This window comes from Cebidichthys violaceus, unplaced genomic scaffold, assembly GCF_023349555.1.
Source record: "Cebidichthys violaceus isolate CVI_PGR_0920_01 unplaced genomic scaffold, fCebVio1.0.p SCAF_6, whole genome shotgun sequence".
NCBI lineage: Eukaryota > Metazoa > Chordata > Actinopteri > Perciformes > Stichaeidae > Cebidichthys > Cebidichthys violaceus.
In genome coordinates this window covers 17,304,774-17,326,247 of record NW_027176816.1, presented here as the reverse complement: position 1 = coordinate 17,326,247, position 21,474 = coordinate 17,304,774, and the positions used below count along the sequence as shown (strand labels likewise).

General features: G+C 43.3%; 1 protein-coding gene across 1 annotated transcript in view; it reads left to right on the top strand.

The window, feature by feature from the left end:
- Nucleotides 1-21,474, top strand: part of klhdc8b (kelch domain containing 8B) — a 124,012-nt gene that overhangs the window by 66,310 nt on the left and 36,228 nt on the right. The window contains exon 3 of the mRNA XM_068732683.1: nt 9,047-9,271. Coding sequence (XP_068588784.1) covers nt 9,047-9,271 — 225 coding nt within the window. The remainder of the gene's footprint in view (nt 1-9,046; nt 9,272-21,474) is intronic.

Sequence of the window (21,474 nt, the reverse complement as noted above, 5' to 3'; positions counted from 1 at the left end):
TCTGGGTACAGTATTGATCAGAAGGACAGAGTCGGAGGTAAAAGCTTCTCTGTAGGAGAGGAAAAACGAACGTACGTTCACCGCAGTGCAGATCCTGTGTTTTTGTGTTTTTGTGTTTTTGTTTGCTCGTCAATCCACTCGTTTCCCATCCGCGATCGGAGGTTACATTTGCTCTCATTGTGCCTCTTTGGGGGGCTGTTACCGCTCATTGACACTCGGTCAAAATTTCACACCACTGCTGAGAGGGAAAATTGGAATCACACAAGGCGGGGTGCGATCATTTCATCTCGCCACGGAAGCGTTTTCGCAGCAGAGATGAATTCATTTCGCCACGCGCTGCCGGCAACATCGCGGCCCTCATTCAGCACAAAGTAGCCGTGCCCTCCTGAGAGCGGGAGCAGAGAGCGGCGTTTTGTTTCTCCCACGCTCCACCAGAGGGGTAGAATAACTCGCTGCTTATGTGCAGAGTTGTGAGAGAGCTCGACACACACCGCGGACGAGCAGGCGGCGGAACCATATTCATCAATTTGGCAACATGTAGTCTGCTTTTTAGAACTACTGCAAATATTGAAAACACAAGCAGGTTGACAGTGATGGAACGCATTAGAGCATTTTTCTACACAAGCACTGTGCTGAAATGTTGAGGTACTTGTGTGTTACTTTATTCATGACATTTCAGAGGGAAATGTGCTACTTTGTACCGCTTTGTAGAAAAAAAAGATTTAACAAAACATGCGAAAAATATGATATTCACTGATATAGATTAAAATACTAACTGGTATAAAGTAGTTTGAATTAACATAATTTCAGCTGCCACATGAACTTGTTGCTCGGACATAAATGCAAGCAAGCAATTGTTTTCAGTAAAAAAAATATAAAGTTGGGATAAAGCCTTTGTTCACTACCTGCTAAGCAGCAAACAGGAGAGAACACAGTGGGGCGTTTAGCAACTAAAGAGCCAATATAGACATTTCACTCAGGAGTGGGTGGAGACAAAAAAATGAGCTGAAGTGTGAATGGGTTATGCAGCAGTGGGATACATTCAGCATGAACACAGGGCGAATAAATACAACACTAAGACCAAACAGGCAATAATAAAAAAGATTTTCCAGTTGTACTTTCTTTGCCATACGAGGTTTACACAGGGTCAACAATACAAATACATGTATCTGCCACCGAGAGGTTAGGAGGGAGTTGGCAGAGAGTGAGGTGTGGTGAGAGTGAGGTGAGAGTGAGGTACGACCCAAATAGGTCGTACCTCACTCTCACCTCACTCTCACCTCACTCTTTGTTTTGAATTAATCAAATTATAATATATAACCTCTATGAAATATGTATTTTTCTTTCTAAAATAAGTACATATCACTTCACTTTTCCACTTCAGTTTATTGTTCAGTTTGTTTTACTGAAAAAAAAGCTTATTCAAACTGAATTAGTGTGCAAGAAAATAAAAACCCTACATATAGAATAATGATCAAAGACAAGATGTGCAGGTGACTCAGTGCTTCCTCTGCATAGATCACATTCCTATTCCTACATGGACATTGCTTTCTGACATATTCATATGTATTCAATTGTTGTTGTGGTCGTCACGTCGCCTGTTACAGCTGTGACAGACTTGCCATCTGATTTGCGCTTTACACCAGTCACACATCTGTCCATCTCGGTACATCGCTTCCTTCCTACCTCTTATCTCTCTCTCTCTCTCGCTCTCTCTCTCTCTCTCTCTCTCTCTCTCTCTCTCTCTCTCTCTCTCTCTGGTTTTGCCGCCAGTCCAATGGTTCTCAAAGAGAAGCTGCGGCCCCCCACTAGTTCCACTGCCCCCCCCCAGTTTGGGAACCACTGATGTAAAGGATGAGAACAATCAGACAGGATGGATTCTTTCTTATGTAACTGTTTGTTGTGACAACGTGATCTAATTCCTTCTGGTCATATTGTGTTGCTTGGGCAGAAGCCCCCGGCGTCACTATAATGACACACTGTGTATCTCCACCATCAGGTGGTTGATGTTGTGAAACGGTCACGGTTAACATGTGGTCAAAAGTCCTGTGTTTGTTTGACCCATCACTCCCTCCCCAAGAGCTTGGTTTTGTCACTGACGGGCTGATTTTTATTCTAAGTGTCTGACAACATTGTGGAACGAACCCTACAGAGACATGAAACGTCTTATTGTTCACTTGATCCTGTTAGAAATCTGAATATCAGGTAGCAACAAGTCCCTCTCTTTCCAGCATTCTTCCTCTGGGGCTATCAGTCATACGCTGATATTACTACCATGACCCATCGGTATCAAGATGCAGAGGGCCACTGCCCAAGGGTTGGTGTTTGACCCCCTGGTTGTAAAGATCTTTCAGAGTTTCCTGTTCAGTGCTGGTTATCTGGTCTCAGACATTAACCACTGAGAGAGAATGATACCAGCAGATAACAAAGAAGGTGAGCACAGAGTCAATAACAGATTGCTAAGACATTTGTCATCAGGGTCCTGTCAACTTGATCCTTATTGGGGACAAAAGAGACGCTGTTTGCTTTTTTCTTGTACACCTTGTCAGCAAATGTCAGTTTATTGTCTTGAATGGTTCCCCAATAATTCCACTATTTCTGTATTCTGGCCATCGATCACTGCACTGTCAGCAGAGGGCGGAGAACGTCTAAAATCGATGCGCGTCCTCGTCTTTGACACGTTCAGCACTAGAACAGACTCACAACACCAGTCTGGAAAATAGTCAACAACGGGACCATGGGAAACGACCTCTCTGTTAATCAGAGTCACGCGATACAAGAAGACGGAGTTCAAACACTGCAGATGGTCAGAGAGCATCGTCTCCAGAATTAAGTAACCAATCTACCGTCAATAGTGGCCGCATGTCTTTTAATCACTTGACCGAGATTCTAAAAAATGACAACCTGCAAAACCACGCCGTGGTCAATTAAGCTGAGCTGTAAAAAAGAGACATATATCGATATTGGATGCAATATTCCATTAAAAAAATGAAGTATCTCTGAAATGTAAAAATCTGATTTAAAGTTTTTTATTTATTTTTTTAAATCATCGAGTAAAAACAGAAGATTATTAAGTGACAATACTGCTTTTTATTATATACTAAGAGGATGGTCACAATTGACCGGGTCAGGAATGTAGAGCTGATTAAAATGAATATGGAACAATAAACATATTAGTTTTCTAGAAAGAGTAACAATACAGGTCGTCAAGATTTATTCAGGCATCAAGCAAACATTAGCTTAGCTACTCATATTTCAGCATTTTACTTTTGATACATGTACAGGTCCATGTATGTGAAACCACTACTGTACATTGTACACTGTACAAGACCTGTCCTCACATTTAGAGCCCTGTCACTGCAGAAAAAAACATGGCGGGTTTTTAAACTCAGCCATTCCATTCCACAAGTTATATGTCAGCCTCCTCCCGCTCCTCAAGACAAAGTGGTGACACCACCCAAACATTCCACTGATGTCTGTGGACTTGCAGTTGGTGGCCTGACAAAGACTTTAACTTGTAGGTCTATTACCCAATTCATCCAATATACCTGTTATCTCTAATGACGACTAGTATTAGCAGGGTTGGAGTACCTCTTCACCGCATACCTTCAATAGAGAGGATGGCTTCATAGAATTAGAACAGAATAGATTTCCCCCTCAGGAAACAGTGTCTGTGGTTGTTCTGTGGTTCATGTGAATCCATAGTGATAGACATAGTTTAAGTAGGTTCAGTCAAGTTAGAGTGGCTGAAGCTGAATTTATCTTTCGACCATTATGTATCCATTACTTTATCATATTTTGACATTAACCCCTTGCATCACACCAGTTCCTAGTTTGTTTGTTTTGTTTGTCTTGTGGATAAGAAATAAAGTTTCAGTGTTTCAGTCAACACTGGAAATGATGAAGGCACTTACAAATGACAAGGTAGTACTGTCACAATTAGGCTTTGCCTCGTGTGTGTGTGTGTGTGTGTGTGTGTGTGTGTGTGTGTGTGTGTGTGTGTGTGTGTGTGTGTGTGTGTGTGTGTGTGTGTGTCTCCCCTGATTGCACTCATTCAACTCACCTGCCCAGTCCACCCAGCTGCCTTTAATCTACTAATCACCACACACACATATACTCTCCCATGGTTTCCCTGTTCCGGTGCCAAATTGTCTTTGTTCGACCCCGTGTGTTCATCGTGTTTCCAGCATTATTCTCTGGTGTAGTTTCGAGGGTTCGTGACTTCCTGTGTATTGACTGCTTGGTGCCTAGTAAAGCACCTTGCCATCTAGCTCACCTCGTCTCCAGTGTCTTTCTCTGCTCTTGGGTCTTTGCTCCGCCTCAGAACCGTGACAAGGACAACCTGTAAAACGGACTTCAGTGTTTCGTTTTTTCCGCTTTAATTCACATTTTTATTAAACTTATTTTTTTCTTTTTACAAAACCTTTGGCTCGGTGGTAGAGCAGGGTCGTCCTTCAATCAGAGGATCGGTGTTAATCCATGTCAATGTGTCCTTGAGCAAGACACTTAACCCCGAGTTGCTCCCACAGGTCGCTGCGGTGAAGGAATGGGTGTGAATGGTTAGTTAGAGTCCTGATGGGCAGGTGGCTCCTTGCATGGTAGTCCTGTCATCAGTGTGTAACTGGGTGAATGATGACATGTAGTGTTAAAGCGCTGTGAGTGGTAGATTAGAAAAGCACTAAGTACAGTCCCTTTACCCAGACACATGAGTCATCACCTGAGTCCCAGTAATGGAAGGACAAACATCTGGTGTCCCCATCACTTGTTTGAGTTTTCATTTCATTTTCAACACACTGTTTCTGTGGATATATACGTATTATCTTTTCTTACCAAATCACAATTTCAAACATTTCAAATTAGCTGAACTCCATCGGCTTGTCTAAGATTTGATTTAACAAAGTGTTAGGTTGTTGTTACAGGCTACTATTGCCCCTCTTTTCCAATTAACTGAAAGAAGTGGGATATTTTGGGAAATGTGCTAAATTGCTTTCCGTCAAAGAGTTAGATGAGAAGATTGACTCTGAGCAGTTGCTCGGCAACCAGCGGGGGACACCAGGAAGTTAATGTTCCCCCGCCCTCGTGAAGCGGCAGATTGTTATTTCATTAGTGAGCTGTAGTGGTGCTGCTTGGTGGGTTCTAATGTTGGAAGGAGTCAGGCCACTGTAGGTGTTTCCCTTTGTTCTCAGCCTTTGTGCTAAGCTAAGCTAGCCGAATATCAAACTATTCCTGAGAGTCAGAGACACACACACACACACACACACACACACACACACACACACACACACACACACACACACGCATCAGATGAACTTTTGCACTTTGGATTTATAATCACATGTCAAGACTCTGAACTGAAATAATTTAGTGCTGTTTTTCTGGCTTCTTCATGCAGCGAAATGAAAATCTCATGGACTGTAAAACAAGTGTCTTTTATGATTGTAGTTAAACACCAAAATAAAACACGGTGCAGTGAAACGAGAAGTCCCGCCACAATTTACTACAACTTAACTGCAGACTAGCACACTAAATGTGAATGATTGCTGGACTCAGCGCACACACAAATACACACACGACAGTTTAAAGATGTGATGTCACGTTCAGAGTTCTGAGCGGTGTGCAAACACAAAACGTGACTCTCGTTCTTTTCCTCTTATAACTGGAACTCCAGGTCATTATTTATTCATCCCTCTCTCTTTCTCTCTGTCGTGTTGTGTGAGCGTGATTCCTGTGCGCTGGCTGCTTTTGAGAAGCTGATCACACCTTGTTAATTCTTCAGCTGCGGCTCCACTTCGGCGGGTGTGTCTGGATCAGTTGGTGCCTGAACCCTTTTGATTTAAATTGCCGTGTGTTCGCAGACAGCAGCAGGCTTACCGGCATCGTGACGTAACTCTTCAAGGTTCATGCTGCTTTCAGATTCTTGCGCGCACGTTTTAAATCGAAGGATTCCGTTCGCAGTGCCGGTAATCGGCACACAAGTGCAGCTGGAAAGAGGCCTCAACAAGCTGATAAAAAAATTGTGTGTAGCCAAAAAATTCGCGTATAAACACACGCGCACGCCGCACTGCTTTTATTGCGTGAGTATCTTATCGGGTGTTCTTGAATGAGCGAATGTGTTTTGAGGTAACCGCTTCCTTCTGCAGCTGCAAAGTCAGATAAGGAATCTCCTCAAAGACAAATCTGCTCACTCTCTGCAGCTCTTACACCGCTGAAGCTCTGGGTCAGTTAACAGCAGACCAATCAGAAACGGTCGCTGTTTATACCGGCCAGCATCTTGAACCTTCATCTGCAAGGACAATCTCATACACAGCAGGAGCGGCAGGTCTATTATTGTAGCAGCAAGCAGCCTGTAGGAACACAAACCAGAACAGGATTTTGACGGCTTACTTTCTTTTTTGTTGTCGCAAAAAGTGCAAATGGATTTTAAAAAAAAAAGCAAATAAAAAACCCCACTTGTTATAGCTTTCCTGGTTCTGTTTAGGAGGAGACGGTGAGAGGGGAGGGAGAGCCAGTGATCTTCAGCTTTGCCCTGTTCAGAAGCATGAATATGTAGCTCCTGTGGGATCTCTAGCAGACGCCGTCCTTTGGATTTGAATGCTGCTTGTTGCGTATGTTATGGTGTAGTTTGCTCCATTCGATTAGATGCAATTGACAAAAAGAGTCTCCGACTACAGCCATGCTAGCAGCCTGTGAGGCACAGCGGTGCTTTCAGCTCAATGCTAACGCTAGCATATTCGTTTATTCTGTTGAAACTTACTGGGACAATGCACTTTAATACACATTTCTTTAAATGTGCCAGTTTAGCCGTCGTGGCTGATTTTTCCCTGTGCAGGTGTACAGACGACCACAAAAGAACCACGAAATACATAAACACAGGAGCAGCAATATTCATATCAAAACACATTTCATAAAACACCTGAAATACTTAAAAACAAGGACAACAACACATGAAATGCAAAGCACGCTTCAGGTTGATTACAGAGGACGGTCACATGTTTGTTAAAGTGTCCAATCAGCAGTTAAACCAAATATCTTAAACATGGAATACATGTCTCTGGGTTTCCAGATATAAAATATTACTCTAACTTTAAAATAAATGTATTGGCGTTTCTTTAGCATGTATATTTTTTGAGTTTTTCTGTCAGATATGCAAATTAGACGGATGACTCATCAGTGCTGAGATCAGTGTTTGGTAGTGATTTATAAGTGAATCATGCTGGTCAATGGTGCAGCACGATTTCTCTTCTTTATGATCGTGTCTCTGGAGTATTGTGGTAACACTCCATGACTAGGTTTGCATCTTATATTCCACTATTATTATGAATATGAAAATATTCTGAATTTGATATGGTTTATGTAAATATATCTCTTTGTAAATTCTGAATTAGGCCTCATTCTGAATGGATCACTTGGGATATGCTGATATTATTCTGGTTTCAGGAGCATTCTTTGGACCTGGACAGTACATTTAGAATATGAGTCTCAATCGGGTTTTTATGGTCACTTTGCGACACACAGCCTCTTTCCTGTTTACGAGCAGCTCTGTGCGTTTGAACACAAACCAACAAGCCAATAGTTTGCAAAGCTGGAGTAGAGATGCCCGGAAGAAAAGCTGGTCGAAAGGAGAAACACACCTACTTTAAGCATGATGGAGGACTTGGATACCAACAGGTTTTTGGATACGCGCAAAAATCGCAACTCCGACCTTTTTCAGAAGGTGGTTGAAGGCATGAGAGAGGGAGGCTGTGCTCGGTCCACAGTTTGACCTGGTAAACGACATGTCAGGCCATCGACCCGTCAAAACACAGCCGAGAACGCCGTCGACGTGGGATTCACAGGCCCCGGTGACGAGGATGCAGCATGGGGTCGCTTTACAATAACCGGAATATGCACAACTGCATGTAAACGGGAATATTAGTGGAATATTCATTTGTATCAGCCATATAAACAGCTTTAGGTATATTGTCTTTTTTGGAAAAAAAGTGCTAAAACTGATATTTGATGCATGTAAATGTAGTCAATGTGAACTATCCAATCCCACATCAAATCCTACACAGAATAAACTGAACATACTGCCTATTGTGGATTTTTAGTACCTCTGTATGCTGAACATTTATGTTATAATCAACACATCTCTTAGCTCCAGAACGTCCTTCTTTCTCTCACGCCTCTCCGGCTCTAATGCTTCCCACTCAGTTCGACTCTTTGTCTCGCTACCGCTATCGATCTCCGTTCCACCCGGCCCACTCCAGTCGACCCTCTTCCACTTTCTTCTCTCACTCCTCCACACTCTCCTCTCTTCCCGGTCTTTCTTTTGCACAATTTCCCTCGTGTCACCATCTCATTTTCCCCTCTCTCACCTCATTCCGCCTCTTTCTTCTTCACCGTGTGTTTCTATATCCTTATTTCCTCCCAGTTCTCCTTTCCTCCCCTTTTGTCTGTCATTGTTTTTACCCTCAGCACCCCTCTGGCGTTGTCCGGCGCTCGCCTCAACCTCCCTCCCTTCCTCCGTCATTCGCTTTCTTTCCGCCCCGCTATTCGCTCCCTCTCTCGCCACTTGACTTTTCCCACTGCTGTTATATTTTACAAGGTTAACTTATGATTTGTGAAAGTAAACAACTTGTAGGCGTCCTGTGGGAGCCCCCCCCCCCCCCCCCCCCCCGCTGTGCTCTGCTCTCAGTCTGAAATGAAATGTGGTCCCAGCGCTTGCCAGACTTTGACATAAATGCCAAGGAAACTTTGTGACAGGAGCAGGGGATTAAAAGCGATGAAAAGAAAACAGGACAAGGGAAACGGGGACAAACCTTGTCACACCGAAAATCTGTATTCGCAAGTCTCTGGCTCTGCTCATATAAAGGCTAATATTCCTGGGAATGCACCGTTATGATAATACAGAAGTTATTTGTCGCTGATGATGTTGAAAGTTGTATCTTTAAACAGGGTTGTGTTCAACAACGACATCAAGCGATCCAGCGGTTTGTTACAGCATCACATCCCAATGTTATCGTTAATTTGAATCTGAATTTGAACGTTCTCCTTCCTCGTCCAGGCGGTCGTCAGGGGAAGATGCCGGTGACGGCGCTGGAGGCCTTCGACCTGGAGACGAAGAGCTGGACACGTTACCCCTGCATCCCAAGCCGGAGGGCCTTTTCCTGCTGCGCCACCAATGAGCGAAGCCTTTTCAGCCTGGGGGGGCTCCAGCAGCCGGGGCCGCACAACTTCTACTCCAGGCCTCACTTCGTCAGCACCATGGAGGAGTACGATCTGGATCAAGGTAAGCGGTGACCTGAGCGTTTCGTTAAACTGGCACTTCCAAAGCAGGACTCAAGGGCGGACTGCCCATCTGGAGAAGCCGGAGCTTTCCTTTGCGTGAAAGAAAACGACTTCTCACACACACACACACACACACACACACACACACACACACACACACACACACACACACACACACACACAGTATTAGTAACAGGCCCAGTGTAGGGAGCAGTCTGCCTCTTCACTGTTTGTGTTGAGACAACGTCACATTAATACTAGTGGAGCTAGTCCTTTAAATCCAAAGAAGAAGAAGTAACTAAATGCTGAAAAATGCACAGTGTGAATGCAGGACCGAAGTTAACATGAAGCGTCAACATGAAGCGTTACTCTGTGAATAGAATAATAGGTGACAGGTCATACTTGCGATCGTCATTTTCATATATTGTGCTTTACTAAAATCTGAATTCGAGGAATTTCCTTTTGTTGGAATCGAAAACGGATACTAATTGTGTAATGATCTCATCAAAACAGTTACAGCGATAGCTCATGAAAATGAATTTGCTCATAGTTAGACCATATACACAGATGGATGAATAAATATATTGTAGCATATGCTAACATATAGGCGGAAAATAGAATAGCTGGCTTCATTCAAACTGTCTATCAAACTCCTCTGCTGCGTTTCAGCACCTTGGACAGCGACAAAACGACTGAACAACCTGCGCTATCCATCTGAGGAGAACTCATAATAATGAACTTTGATGCATAATAACTAACATAAGATTAGTACTGCTTTTTCCATGTGCTATGTGGGATGCATAGTCTATAGTTTTAAAAAAAACAAACATGCATTTGAATACAGATTTGGAGCGCTCCGCTCGGCATTAATATTTATAGAGGTAATTCCTTCTTTGCGTGATTCTCTTGGATGCATGAGAAGAAAGAAGCTGCTTTGTATGCAGCCCAAAATAATAGTTGTTTGGTTCATCACAGTGTACGCTCTTCCACCCTGGAGCGCGTTGAATAAAGCGACCTGTTCTGTGCTCATAAGACGGGAAGATTATGCATAAGTTGAGTCAGATCGTATCAAAGCTGATGGTGATGCTGATTCAGAGAGTCCTCTCCTGCACCACCCTTCCAGTCGGTGAAAGACGCAAGCAAACGCTCCGACGGGGGCTTTTGCCGATGAGTTATGGCTCGCATAAAAGGTAACTGAACAAATGTATAAATGCATTGTGGGTAATACGCCTGCCGATGTAGATGAGGCAAACACATCAGTTGCTGTACATCTGTGAGGGAATGTAACTGTATGCTCTACTCATACCTTCTACTTTAAGGCTGCATTTTGCTGCACAGTGAAGGTTTAACACCCGAAACCAAACCAATCATTGTGGAGGACGGGACGATTTGTGCTTTATTATTTAGCACTATTTGCTGCTATTTTAACCAGCACCAAATACAGAACACAGTGCCGTCATCGTGTTTTAGGCTGTAATTATGTCTGCTATTAACAAGGAGGAGACATCTGACACTCCAGATGGATTTCAGCAGCTCTGTGAAAAAGTCTAATCGTTTTGAGAAAGATGGAATCGTGGTGCTATGAAATTTTAAGTGAATTTTAGGGGATTACCGTGGTTTATCTTTATGTAACTCAGCAAGTAGGTCGCTGGCTAAAGGGTGAATCAACACCGAAGCCTCTAGTGTGATAGCAGAAGAGTTAAACACGGCAGCAATACTGCTACATATAAAATGTTGTAGTTATATTTAACAGTGAGTTTATGGTATCAGCATAATGCTGGAGCGTGTTTGATTTTTATAGAAGAGATTTGATGGCAATTTCGCAGCCAAGTCTAAGTGTGCGTTAGTCGTGCAAATGAAAGGAATGGGATTAGATCGCCAGTTGGCCGTCAACAGATGGTAAGGCGCAAGTCAGACTGGAAAACTGCCATTAGGCAATTCATAATGGCCCATTGACACACGGCAAAACCTTTGATCTTCAGTCAAAAGCTTTTAGATCACACTGTGAGAAGCTGACCGACGGCTGATCCAGAGCTTCTGCAACCAAAGACATCCGTCTCTCCACTCTCCTCACCTTATCCGGGTCCGGGTCAGCAGGGCCAGCAGGAGGGAGGGTATTCCAGACGTCCCTCTCCCAAGCAATGTTTTTCACTCATTATTTAAAGCCATAGCTGAGAATTGGAACTGGTGAACTGGTAAATCAAGAGCTCAGCTCCTACTTCACCACAACGGTCCAGCACAAGAACCTGCATCACTGCTGAGGCAGCACCGCTCCGTTCTGAAGCCAGACCCGGGACTGGAGTTACTAGGGATCTTTCTCTAACCAATCACATGTGTCACATAGGACTCGTTGAGAAAAAAAGTACCAAAATTCCCACAGTGTGATTGTTGCCATGACCCATATTTATAGAATACGACATGAAATGAAGCAGAATACACTGTTGAGGTAACGTAACGCCACTGTTCAATCAAAACCTCAAACTCACTGAGCAAAAGCTGCATTTCATGTGTCCCTCTTCGCCCCGAAAGACCCTCTTACTACTACAAACTACAGGCCAATGTCATGAGAGCAGAACTTCTGCCTCACTGACAGCTGATTCTGCCTCCTGTTGAACTAATATGTTGCACATGAGCTCTTCTGCTGTGTAATACCCACACTACGATATCAAAGAAACATCATAATATCACATTGTTCATCCTACAACAATAATGAAGCACCGTTGGAAGTCTGTCATGTTGCTCCCATGTCTCGTCTTTGGAACACGCCGTACACACTTTTTTATCACAACCTTGGAGTACAAGCTCTTACATGAATAGGAACCGATGATGTAAATTTAGAACGTGTGGGCATGCAGTGCATGCAGTTTGTGAGCGCACGCTTCGAGGTGAGTGTGAAGTGTTCACGATGGATGAATGAAAAACAGGGTCCGTCTACTTTACCGTACATGACTGACGCCTTGTCTTATGCGTATTTGTCATTTAATGTAGTTTCTTAGACAGAATCGCTTCCGTCCAGACAGTGTCTCAAAGTGTCCTCAGTGAAATCGTGATGATTCAGATTCTTACAGATCTTCAGATACATAGATGGCCTTTGTTCAAGGCTCTGCTCAGTGAGTCGTGATTTGATGCATCTTGAGGGCAATTTAAGAGTTGAAGAAGGAAATTTGGACTTGGAAGAAAAACCACGGTTTCTAAGCCTCCCTACCAGAGCTTTAGCTAAGGGTTGTTTTGAGCCCTATATTTAAGGGGCCTGGTGTGAAGTGAAGTGTGCCAAGCCCCGGGCTTGCCAACACTCTTTTGATAATTCTGTAACCAGAGGCACCTGGAGCGCCTAGATACGGGGCCGGATCAGAAAGAATACCTGATCACACATTGTGGTGGGTGTGTTAGAGGCTGTGACAATCCTGGCCAATCACATGTGCTGCTTTCGCCTGCTTAGAAACACAGGGCTGTCATCGTGACAGTTTGAGAATCCTGTGGTGAGAAACCTTTTCCCTCATACAGCCGCTAGTCTTCATTCTAAATGGAATAGACCTGTACGTGTGATCAGGTGTTGGTCGGTTGAAGAATGCAGAATAAGACGAGGGATTTGTGTGATTTTTTTTTTAGAGAGGTGTCAGAGCTAAAGGTGTTGGAGGAGCTATTTCATGGTCTTTTCGCTTCCCATGGGTGCTCGGTAAGTGGTGAGTCAGCGAACCAAAATGTAGAAATATCTCAAAAGAACCGGATGGATTGGCCAAAATGTTGTCCAGACATTCACGGTTCCCAGATGATGTACCCTGACTCTTCCTCTAAAGCCAACACAAGGTTAACAATTGTACTTTTGAGCGACATGTCCCTATGATATTTGGCACAGACATTCTTGTCCTCTTCACGATGGATTATAGTCACTTTGGCGATCCCCCACCTTTTCTCAGTGTCCTAATCAGGTCAAATTCCCTAACTTAGGTTTATGACCAAATATATGCAAAACTAATAACGGTCCTATGTAGATCTTTTGGTTGCTCTCGTGAAGAGATCTCCCCCTCCGAGTGTACTACTGTGTGTGTGTGTGTGTGTGTGTGTGTGTGTGTGTGTGTGTGTGTGTGTGTGTGTGTGTGTGTGTGTGTGTGTGTGTGTGTGTGTGTGTGTGCGTGCTGCATTTACGTGGAAAATCAAGCGAGCCAGCCATCCATATTAACAAAGCATCCTTTTACACACACACACACACACACACACACACACACACACACACACCCCTGTGAATCCTTCCAGTCAGGTTTAATGTGTTTGGCTTTAAAGGGTAACGCCCCCTTCTCAGCTATCAGGTGTCATTCTCACTTTGCCTTTGAGAGGGAGCCACGACCTGAAAGAGAGGTGAATGCAGCGTTCCTGGTGTGCGCTCCAGTTGTGAACGCAGCATCGTTACTTGACTTGTGTGTGTCTGTGATAATACAGCGAGTTGACTACTACCAATGATGTCATCAGGGTTATCTCCACTTGGGCTTCAGGATTTCCAATGTTGTAACAAATTCCTAACGAAAGTCTGCTTTTAAATGAAGAGCGTGACGCTTGAAAGACTGTTCACTGGGTTTGAAGAGTCCTAGGAAAAGAAGCTGCTGTTTGCATTGTTGCTCCGGAATACGCATTTCATCTCTGTTGCTCCCTCGTTTCATGTCTGCTCCTTCTGAGCGTGTCTTGCCGGTATCCTTTAGGAGGGGGGGGGGTAACCGGCAAACGGGAGCAGGTACACAAGCGAGCCGTTAAAGCAACAACAACAACATGATGTCCTCCCAAGGACACGCGACACAGCTCCTCCCGAGGAGATTCAGATGCAGATAGAACAAGAGCGTAGAAACGAGGCGCGGAAAAAGACAAGGGGACATGAGAAGTCAAACCATCGCAAGTAGATTGGGTTTGGGTTTGTTTGATTGAGTGGCACAATGGAGCGTTTAGTCAAATGTATCCAGAGCACAATCATACGCTCCAACGTGAATGAGAGCTGCTCTGTGATGATGCTCTTTAATACAGGTTATGACCCTCTGGGCCTTTTCGCTAACAGCGAGCAGGTCGGACCGTTTTCATCCAGGTGATTTGCATTTTAAACGTTCCCCGCATCGGCTTACAGCGCTGATGAGAAGCCAGTTGACGGCTGTTCCGGTGTTCACTGAGAGTCGTTGCTGTGTGGAACAACAACAAAAAAAAGAAAAAAGAAAAGCCGTAGCATCTAGGGCAGAGCGTTCCTGTGTGCGAGATTAAGTGATAACAGCGCTTTTAAGTGCATCAACACGACCTGTAAAGAGGGGAGAGGTATTAGAGCAACTGGATGAAGGTCAATCATGAGAGACGGGCTCAAATGTTTGGCTTGTTCTGATGTGAAACACTTTTGCTTTGACAGACAAACTGTTTTCTGGAGCTCTCTGCGTTTTGGTCCAGTCAGATTCGCCGTAACAATGTCTGCCAATGTGAGGATACAACACCAGTAGTGTGGTTAAAACTAAAAGGCTTTAGAGGAAAGTGCAGTGTTGTACGCTGTAACCGTTACTTTCCCCAGTAACGAGTAGTGTACCAGATAACACAGTGACTATATCGCTGTTATTGATAGAACTTTCAGGCAGATATGGCCTCGAGTGCATGTGTGACCGTGCCCTGAGGGAGAGGGACCGACAGGCCCGGTTCTACGACGGTGCAAAAACATGCATTGCTCCCTCTGTTTCATATTTCGCACGCTCAATCGAAATAATAAATTGCCAGGGCAAGTTGGTTAGCGCACGTGCCTTCTGTTTTGGTTCATGTGCAGCATATTGATGAATATTGATCAGCAAACCAGAGGTCTGCTTCATTAAAAAAAAACAAAGAAGCCGAATATTGAGTTCTAACGGACCAGTCGGATGTGTGGAGCGGTCTGTAGTGTTGAACTGTGGCAGCCTGCTGCTGTTTTCAGGCGGTTTGATGAGGGTGAATGCAGCGAGCGGCCGTGTGTGGACACGTCTATCAACGCGTGTCCCGCTACCTTAAGACGCTGCATGGATTTCATGAACCCAAGGAGAAGCTTTCCATCCAGAACAAAGCAGCTGTGGACGGCAGATACTGCAGACTGATTCACTGCTTTAGCCACAATAAAGGTTATTCTCAGGGTCGGTTTTGGTTAGATTACTTTTAATTAAAGTATTATTACTACAAGTACAAATGTCACTTCCGGAGTAACTTTTCCCTTACTCATTACGTTTTTAGAACCTGTCCCAGTGTGGTGATTATTATAGGCCTTACAGGAATTTTTTTTGGGGGGGAAATGAAAACTCATCTGTCTATCAACATCTGTCTGTACAGTAATTAAGATGTAATCTGCAACGTTAAATTCCGTAATTTCCAAATGGACATCAATAGTGAAAAGCAATACCCAAGGATGGAGCAAAAACTATACTGTAACATTTTATTTACTATTTAATTTACTGTATACTTTTATTTAGTGCTTCATTGTTGTTTATGTGCCGTTATAATAAGTTATAATAAATCACATACCTGCTTTTCATGGAAGGAGTTATGAGTCTGATCGCAAATGATGCACTAAACTTCACCTGTATTTTCCAAATGCGCTTCATAAGAAGTGGCGATGGGTCTGTAGGGAAGTCTGCTCCTTCACTCTCCATCAGCTTTAGTCTGGTTCTTGTTCTCTTCTAGCTGCATCACAGTTTAATCACCAGGTGGAGGTGGTCCGCTGCTCTCCCCATCTTAAAAATATCCTGCCCTTGTCTCTGCCACCTGAACCAGGTCACCGGGTTGATTTGATATTTTCCTTCCGTCTGCTTTCTCTGCCTTAAAGTCTCCGCAGGCTTGTTCAGGCTAGTTCGGCTGAAATTCATGTGAAAAGTCAGTGTGGATTTTTAAAGTTCACACGGGGGATGAAGCTTGAACCCCACATGCCTGCAGATCTTCTTCCCAGAAATGACATGCCAATCAAGCACACCTGCTCCTCAGAGGGTAAGGATGAGGGCTTTGATCTGCCAACAGGTTGCTTATAGTGGGAAAGTCATATCAACCCGTTCATCTAAGATTCCTTTCCTTTTCCTACTCCCTCACTTCCTTTCTTCCTTCCTCCCTTCGTCTGATCCCAGCTGTTAGGACAGACGGTTGGCACAGATTATGTGGTAAAGTGAAGCGTTTACAGATTCAATTTTGAAACGCCTGAATGCTTTTGCATGTCAAAGAATTTGGATATTTCCAATGACACTTGGATTCATGAGGATAGATTGACTGATTGATTGATTGCCAAGGATAAATCAAATGTTTGAAGTTAAGCTGAAAAGCTAGAGCTTACAACGCTGCAAATAGAAAGTTCTTTATCAGCAGGATTCGGTTTTGTCTTTCTCCCCTCCAACCATACTGAAGAATCTAGATTTAGATTCTGAAATATTCTTGCAGCGATTATACATAGATATTGCATTGATTTGCATGTTAATATAAAGCTATTGGTTCATGAATAATCACATTGGTTCTTCAGAGATAAGAGGCCCATACAGATCAGTGACGTACAGGATAACCTGGACGCAGTCATCGTGACGTCACCCATTGCTTGGTGGACTGCTGTTCTGAAGCCTCCAAGTTCGGCGTTCAATGTTTACTGAGGGAATAAATCAAGTGTGAAGTAGAGTCATTTTCTCATAGACTTCTATACAATGGATCTTGGTGTCTGTGGTGAAGTAAAATATCTTGCTCATTTCATAACAGAACAGATGACCGATGATAATGATATTTCTAGGCAATGTCGTAGGGTGGATGCACAAGCAAACACTCTCTCGCGCAAGTTTAGTGTGTGTCCAGATGGAGTACAGCTGTCTCGGTTTAGAGCGTGTTGTAAACCACTGCACACTTGTGGTCAAACTACAAAAAAAACAAGCTTACAGAGACTTCAAGTGGCTTATAATGACGCCATGAGAATATTACTAAAGAGACCGAGATGGATTTATTTGCCGGCTTAATGACTCTGAAAATGACTCCATCTTGGTTTTATCCAACAGAAGGTTGAGTAGCACACACTACCAGTCCCAGCTGTCTCTTTGTAAGGCATTGATAGGCCTGTGTACATTTACTGTTCTTCTGTATGTCACTTTATTATATTTGTCTTATCTGGACCCTGAGTCTGAAATAAAGTTTGATTGATTGATTCTTTTTGCAGCTGGAGGAGTCGCCCCCCTGATGGTCAGTAGAGAAATTCCAAGTTTAAAGACACTTTGGCATCAGCTTGACTCAAGTTGCTATGCCAGTTTCTCGCACGACACGTCTGGAGTTTACAGAGTTAACAGTTTAACCTTTACCAAACAAATCTCAGTAATTATTGAGACAATGAGTCATTGATGCCAGACAGAGGTCGACAGAAGCAGGCACCTCATTCCCAGCCGCTGAGCGTCGATTCTGTTTGCCGAGATGACAACCGTCGTCAGCAGATTTTATTAGCTCTAGATAGTGAATTAAGCAACTCCATGAGTTGGTAGAAACTCTTTTTTTAATGTATCCAGCTGACTGTAAAATGGTTTCACATGCACTTGAAGGTTTACACAAGTGATATGGTCCTAAAAGACTGAGGCTAAAGCTATCAAGTCCCGGACGAAGAACATACATATATTCATAAAGCTATGAAGCCGGGGGGAGTTTAAAACATTTACATAACGCTGGTTTAGGTTGTAGCAGTACTCTAAGTAGTGACCTAGTTAGCCGTACCAGCTAATGTTTGCATTTTATCACAGTTTAATCCAATTCTTACACTTTTGCTCTCGATTTTTTTTACATTCTCTTTATATACAGTATTGCTCTTACAGCCCCACTGCACATATCACACTGCTTTGGGAGCTGAGAAATCCAAAGCTTGATAGCAACCAATCATTGTCAATTGTCCTCCACGTGAGTCATATCCATCGCGTGTGTGTTTGGGTGAATTCTGAAGATTAGTTCGGCCTTCCACAAACTCTCCCAGAGTCTCCCCAGACGTCTCCTTTTGAGCTTGATGCTCCCTCATGCCGTCCATCCACACGGTCCACCTCCTCTCACTTTCACCTCCCCATCCAACTCCCCCAGCCTCTCACTTTTTAGATGTCAATGTCAATTTCCTCTCACCGGTGTCCTCTGTGGCCCTGCTCTTGTCACACTTCTTTCACACTCTCATCCTGTCGGTGGCACACTCGCTCAGGAAGCCGAGACACTGAGCACATTACAGTGGAAACCGCTTTTAGTGAAACTCCATGTCAAATCTTTTTTTTTTTCTTTATTCTTGAAGCAGATTACCATTTACTTTACATTTGTATATTCATCACATAAATCAATGAAACGGGCAGCTTCGCTATTTACCGGCTCGCTGCCTTGTCCCCTCACAAAGGGCCCCTCTTGGTGAGGCTCTGTCGGGTCCACTCAAATGAACGAAGCCCCTCTTGGGGCGCCGGCGCCGATGAGGGAGGCAGGCTCCGTACGTCCGCATGTGATGCCCGAGCTGCATTTTTGGGTTATTACGTGACCAGACGTTATCAATCCACTCGACGAGGCGCTTCACCCGTGCGCATTTGTTTCCCCTAGACTACGCAAGGTAAGCCTGAGGAACAGCGCGTTTAGCTGCTGCAGCTCATTGGCGCTTTGTCATAAGCTTCGAGGAGACTCCGTTTTTCAGTGAGAGAAAATGGCTTTTGTTCCCCGTCATTATCTCAACGTGCGCGCAGCATCAGCCTCAGGTCGCCAGCCGATAAGCAGATGGGCCACCGCCAGGCAAAGCATCAACGCAGTAAATTAAAAGAAGGGAAAAAAAAGATTGTTTTGGAGTTTGAAAGTGTCTATATATGGTTAGCGCATTATGGGTTGTATTCATTTAATCACACAACACAGCAGTGGCTGGTGGAGTTCTAGTTATATACCATTTATGTTTATTATGTTATTTACTTTTCTTTTTCCATATTTTGTCATTTATAAAAAGAGCCAAAATGAACACTCAACATTATTTTTATAGGAATGATTTTATAAGCAGTTGATTAATGTAGCCGTGATTACTATCAGCAGTTTTCGCTGTACACACATGTTTTATATACCCTAAAAGCACAAGTTCTTCCTTGCTGTATAGCAAGATAAATACATTAAACCCATAAATACAAACAATAATTTCACAAACCATTTCACTACTCGCGGAGTTATTTATAACTAATCCACATTTCACTGCATCTGCTCCCGGTGTCGACACTGATTACCAGACAATTACACAGTAATCAGCTCAGTTGACATGAGCGCCTGGTGATTAGGAGCGAAGTTCACTTTGTGAAATGTCAAAGAAGCCAGTCCAAAAGTGGCGTTCTGTTTTCCTTACCTGCTCTCTAACTCTGTGTCGCTCTCTTTCAGTCTCAACTGATGCTGATAATGAGTTCCATCACTAAAAGTCTTCCTCCGGTGGTGAAAATGCAACAGGTCATCGCGGCCATTGTTTCCCTCCTACGTGTTTTAGTCAAGGCGCAGCAGGGCAGCAAAGACGTGGCGCCGCAGTCATAGCGCTGCGCGGCCCATTGGCTTCATGGTAATTATATTCATGCATATTTAACTGATCTCCTAACCGACGGGCGCTGCAAACAACTGTAATTATATTAAGTGTGAAGCCGAATAGGTGTCGCATATCTGTTGACTAAGTATGTGATTAAAAGACCGGCTTCCTGTTCAGACTATTATTGGTTAGGACATGCTGTTGTAGAAAGCCTATAAATAGACCCCAGGGTGTGCTGCTGATGGCGGTGTGTGTGTGTGTGTGTGTGTGTGTGTGTGTGTGTGTGTGTGTGTTTGTGCGTGTGTGCATTTGCTTATGTATGAGCCTTATGTTAACAAGATGATTGCACAGGGTGGGAAGATGTTTTGAAACATGAAGTTGGGCAAATAAACACAACAAACGATGACATAAATCTTCCTTGATTGTTATTATTTGTAGATTCCCAGCTGTGGTGAAATGTGGCTTGAAAGAAGAAGGGGAAAATAGATTCATTATGTGGCGCCGTACGGGACGCAAAGGAGCCTGAAACCAAAGCTCGTCCATAATGCACTGAACATGTCGTCTGTGCTGGTGGGTGCTGAGCAATTACTGCAGGATATTCAATTATAATTCAGCGAGGTCCAGTGAGAGAGAACTTCCTCACGCAAAGGTCTGGATCATCACAGTAACGTCTAACATGCGCTGTGATTTAGTGCCATACATATTGAAGTAGCCAAGCAGTGTTATCAACATCCATATGTAGTCAACAACTGACTGTCAAATCAAATAAAGAAAGTTCTATTGAATAATATCTTATATTATCTCATATAATATTTATTGGCACAGTTCAAATTGATCTGGATAAATTATAAATAATGCATACTCTAATAATAAATACACGTTCTTCTCTTATTTCAACTAAAATAAGGGCTCGATTAAAAAAATAAAATACATAACAGAAAGTATAAAAAAAAAAGTAAAATAAAAGTAAAATAAAGTTCTTCATTTTAGAAGTGAATGTAACTGAATGGTCTTTGCCCTGCGGCTTTACATTTTTTTGATTCCGGTGTGATGTCAATCAAAAAAGCCACAATATCTGTATTCTTCTCATCTTCTAACGAGAAAATTCTGTGGAGGGACTTTATCCGTGGTTATTAATAAAGCACCTGTTTCAGCTCCTCTCTGTTAACATTGTTGGACAGTGAATTAACGCGTTAGGATTCTGATCAGTTCATTTTTCTGTGCCTTCATTTCAGATGTGAGCTCAAAAGAGTTGTTCTTTGTTTCGTAGTGGCGCTTCACGTTACCGCTTTTAATAATCGTCACAGTCTCTGAACATATGAGACTTTTTTGAACTGTGTGAAGAATTGACATATATATAGGATGTGTTGAGTTCTCTGTACTTTGACGGGAAATGTATTTGGGATAAGTCAAAAACATATGTAATCGGAGAGCAAACAAAGCAGTTTTGTCAAATGGGGAAGCTATTTTTTGGAGACCAGGCTGCTACATGAAGGGCACCATGGTCTGAAATTAAGTTTCCCTCTCACCTGCCGCTGTGGCAGATCACTGAGCATTCCTACTGGCTGCTCGTTTGTTTTTTTACCTGCCACTTCTGAAAAGTATGTAGAATGTAAATTGTGTGTGGTAGCAGACAGGAGATTCTAAATATAAGGAAAACCAATCTGCCATGGTGGCAGGTGACCTGAATCCTCTACCTGCCAGAGCCAACATTTACC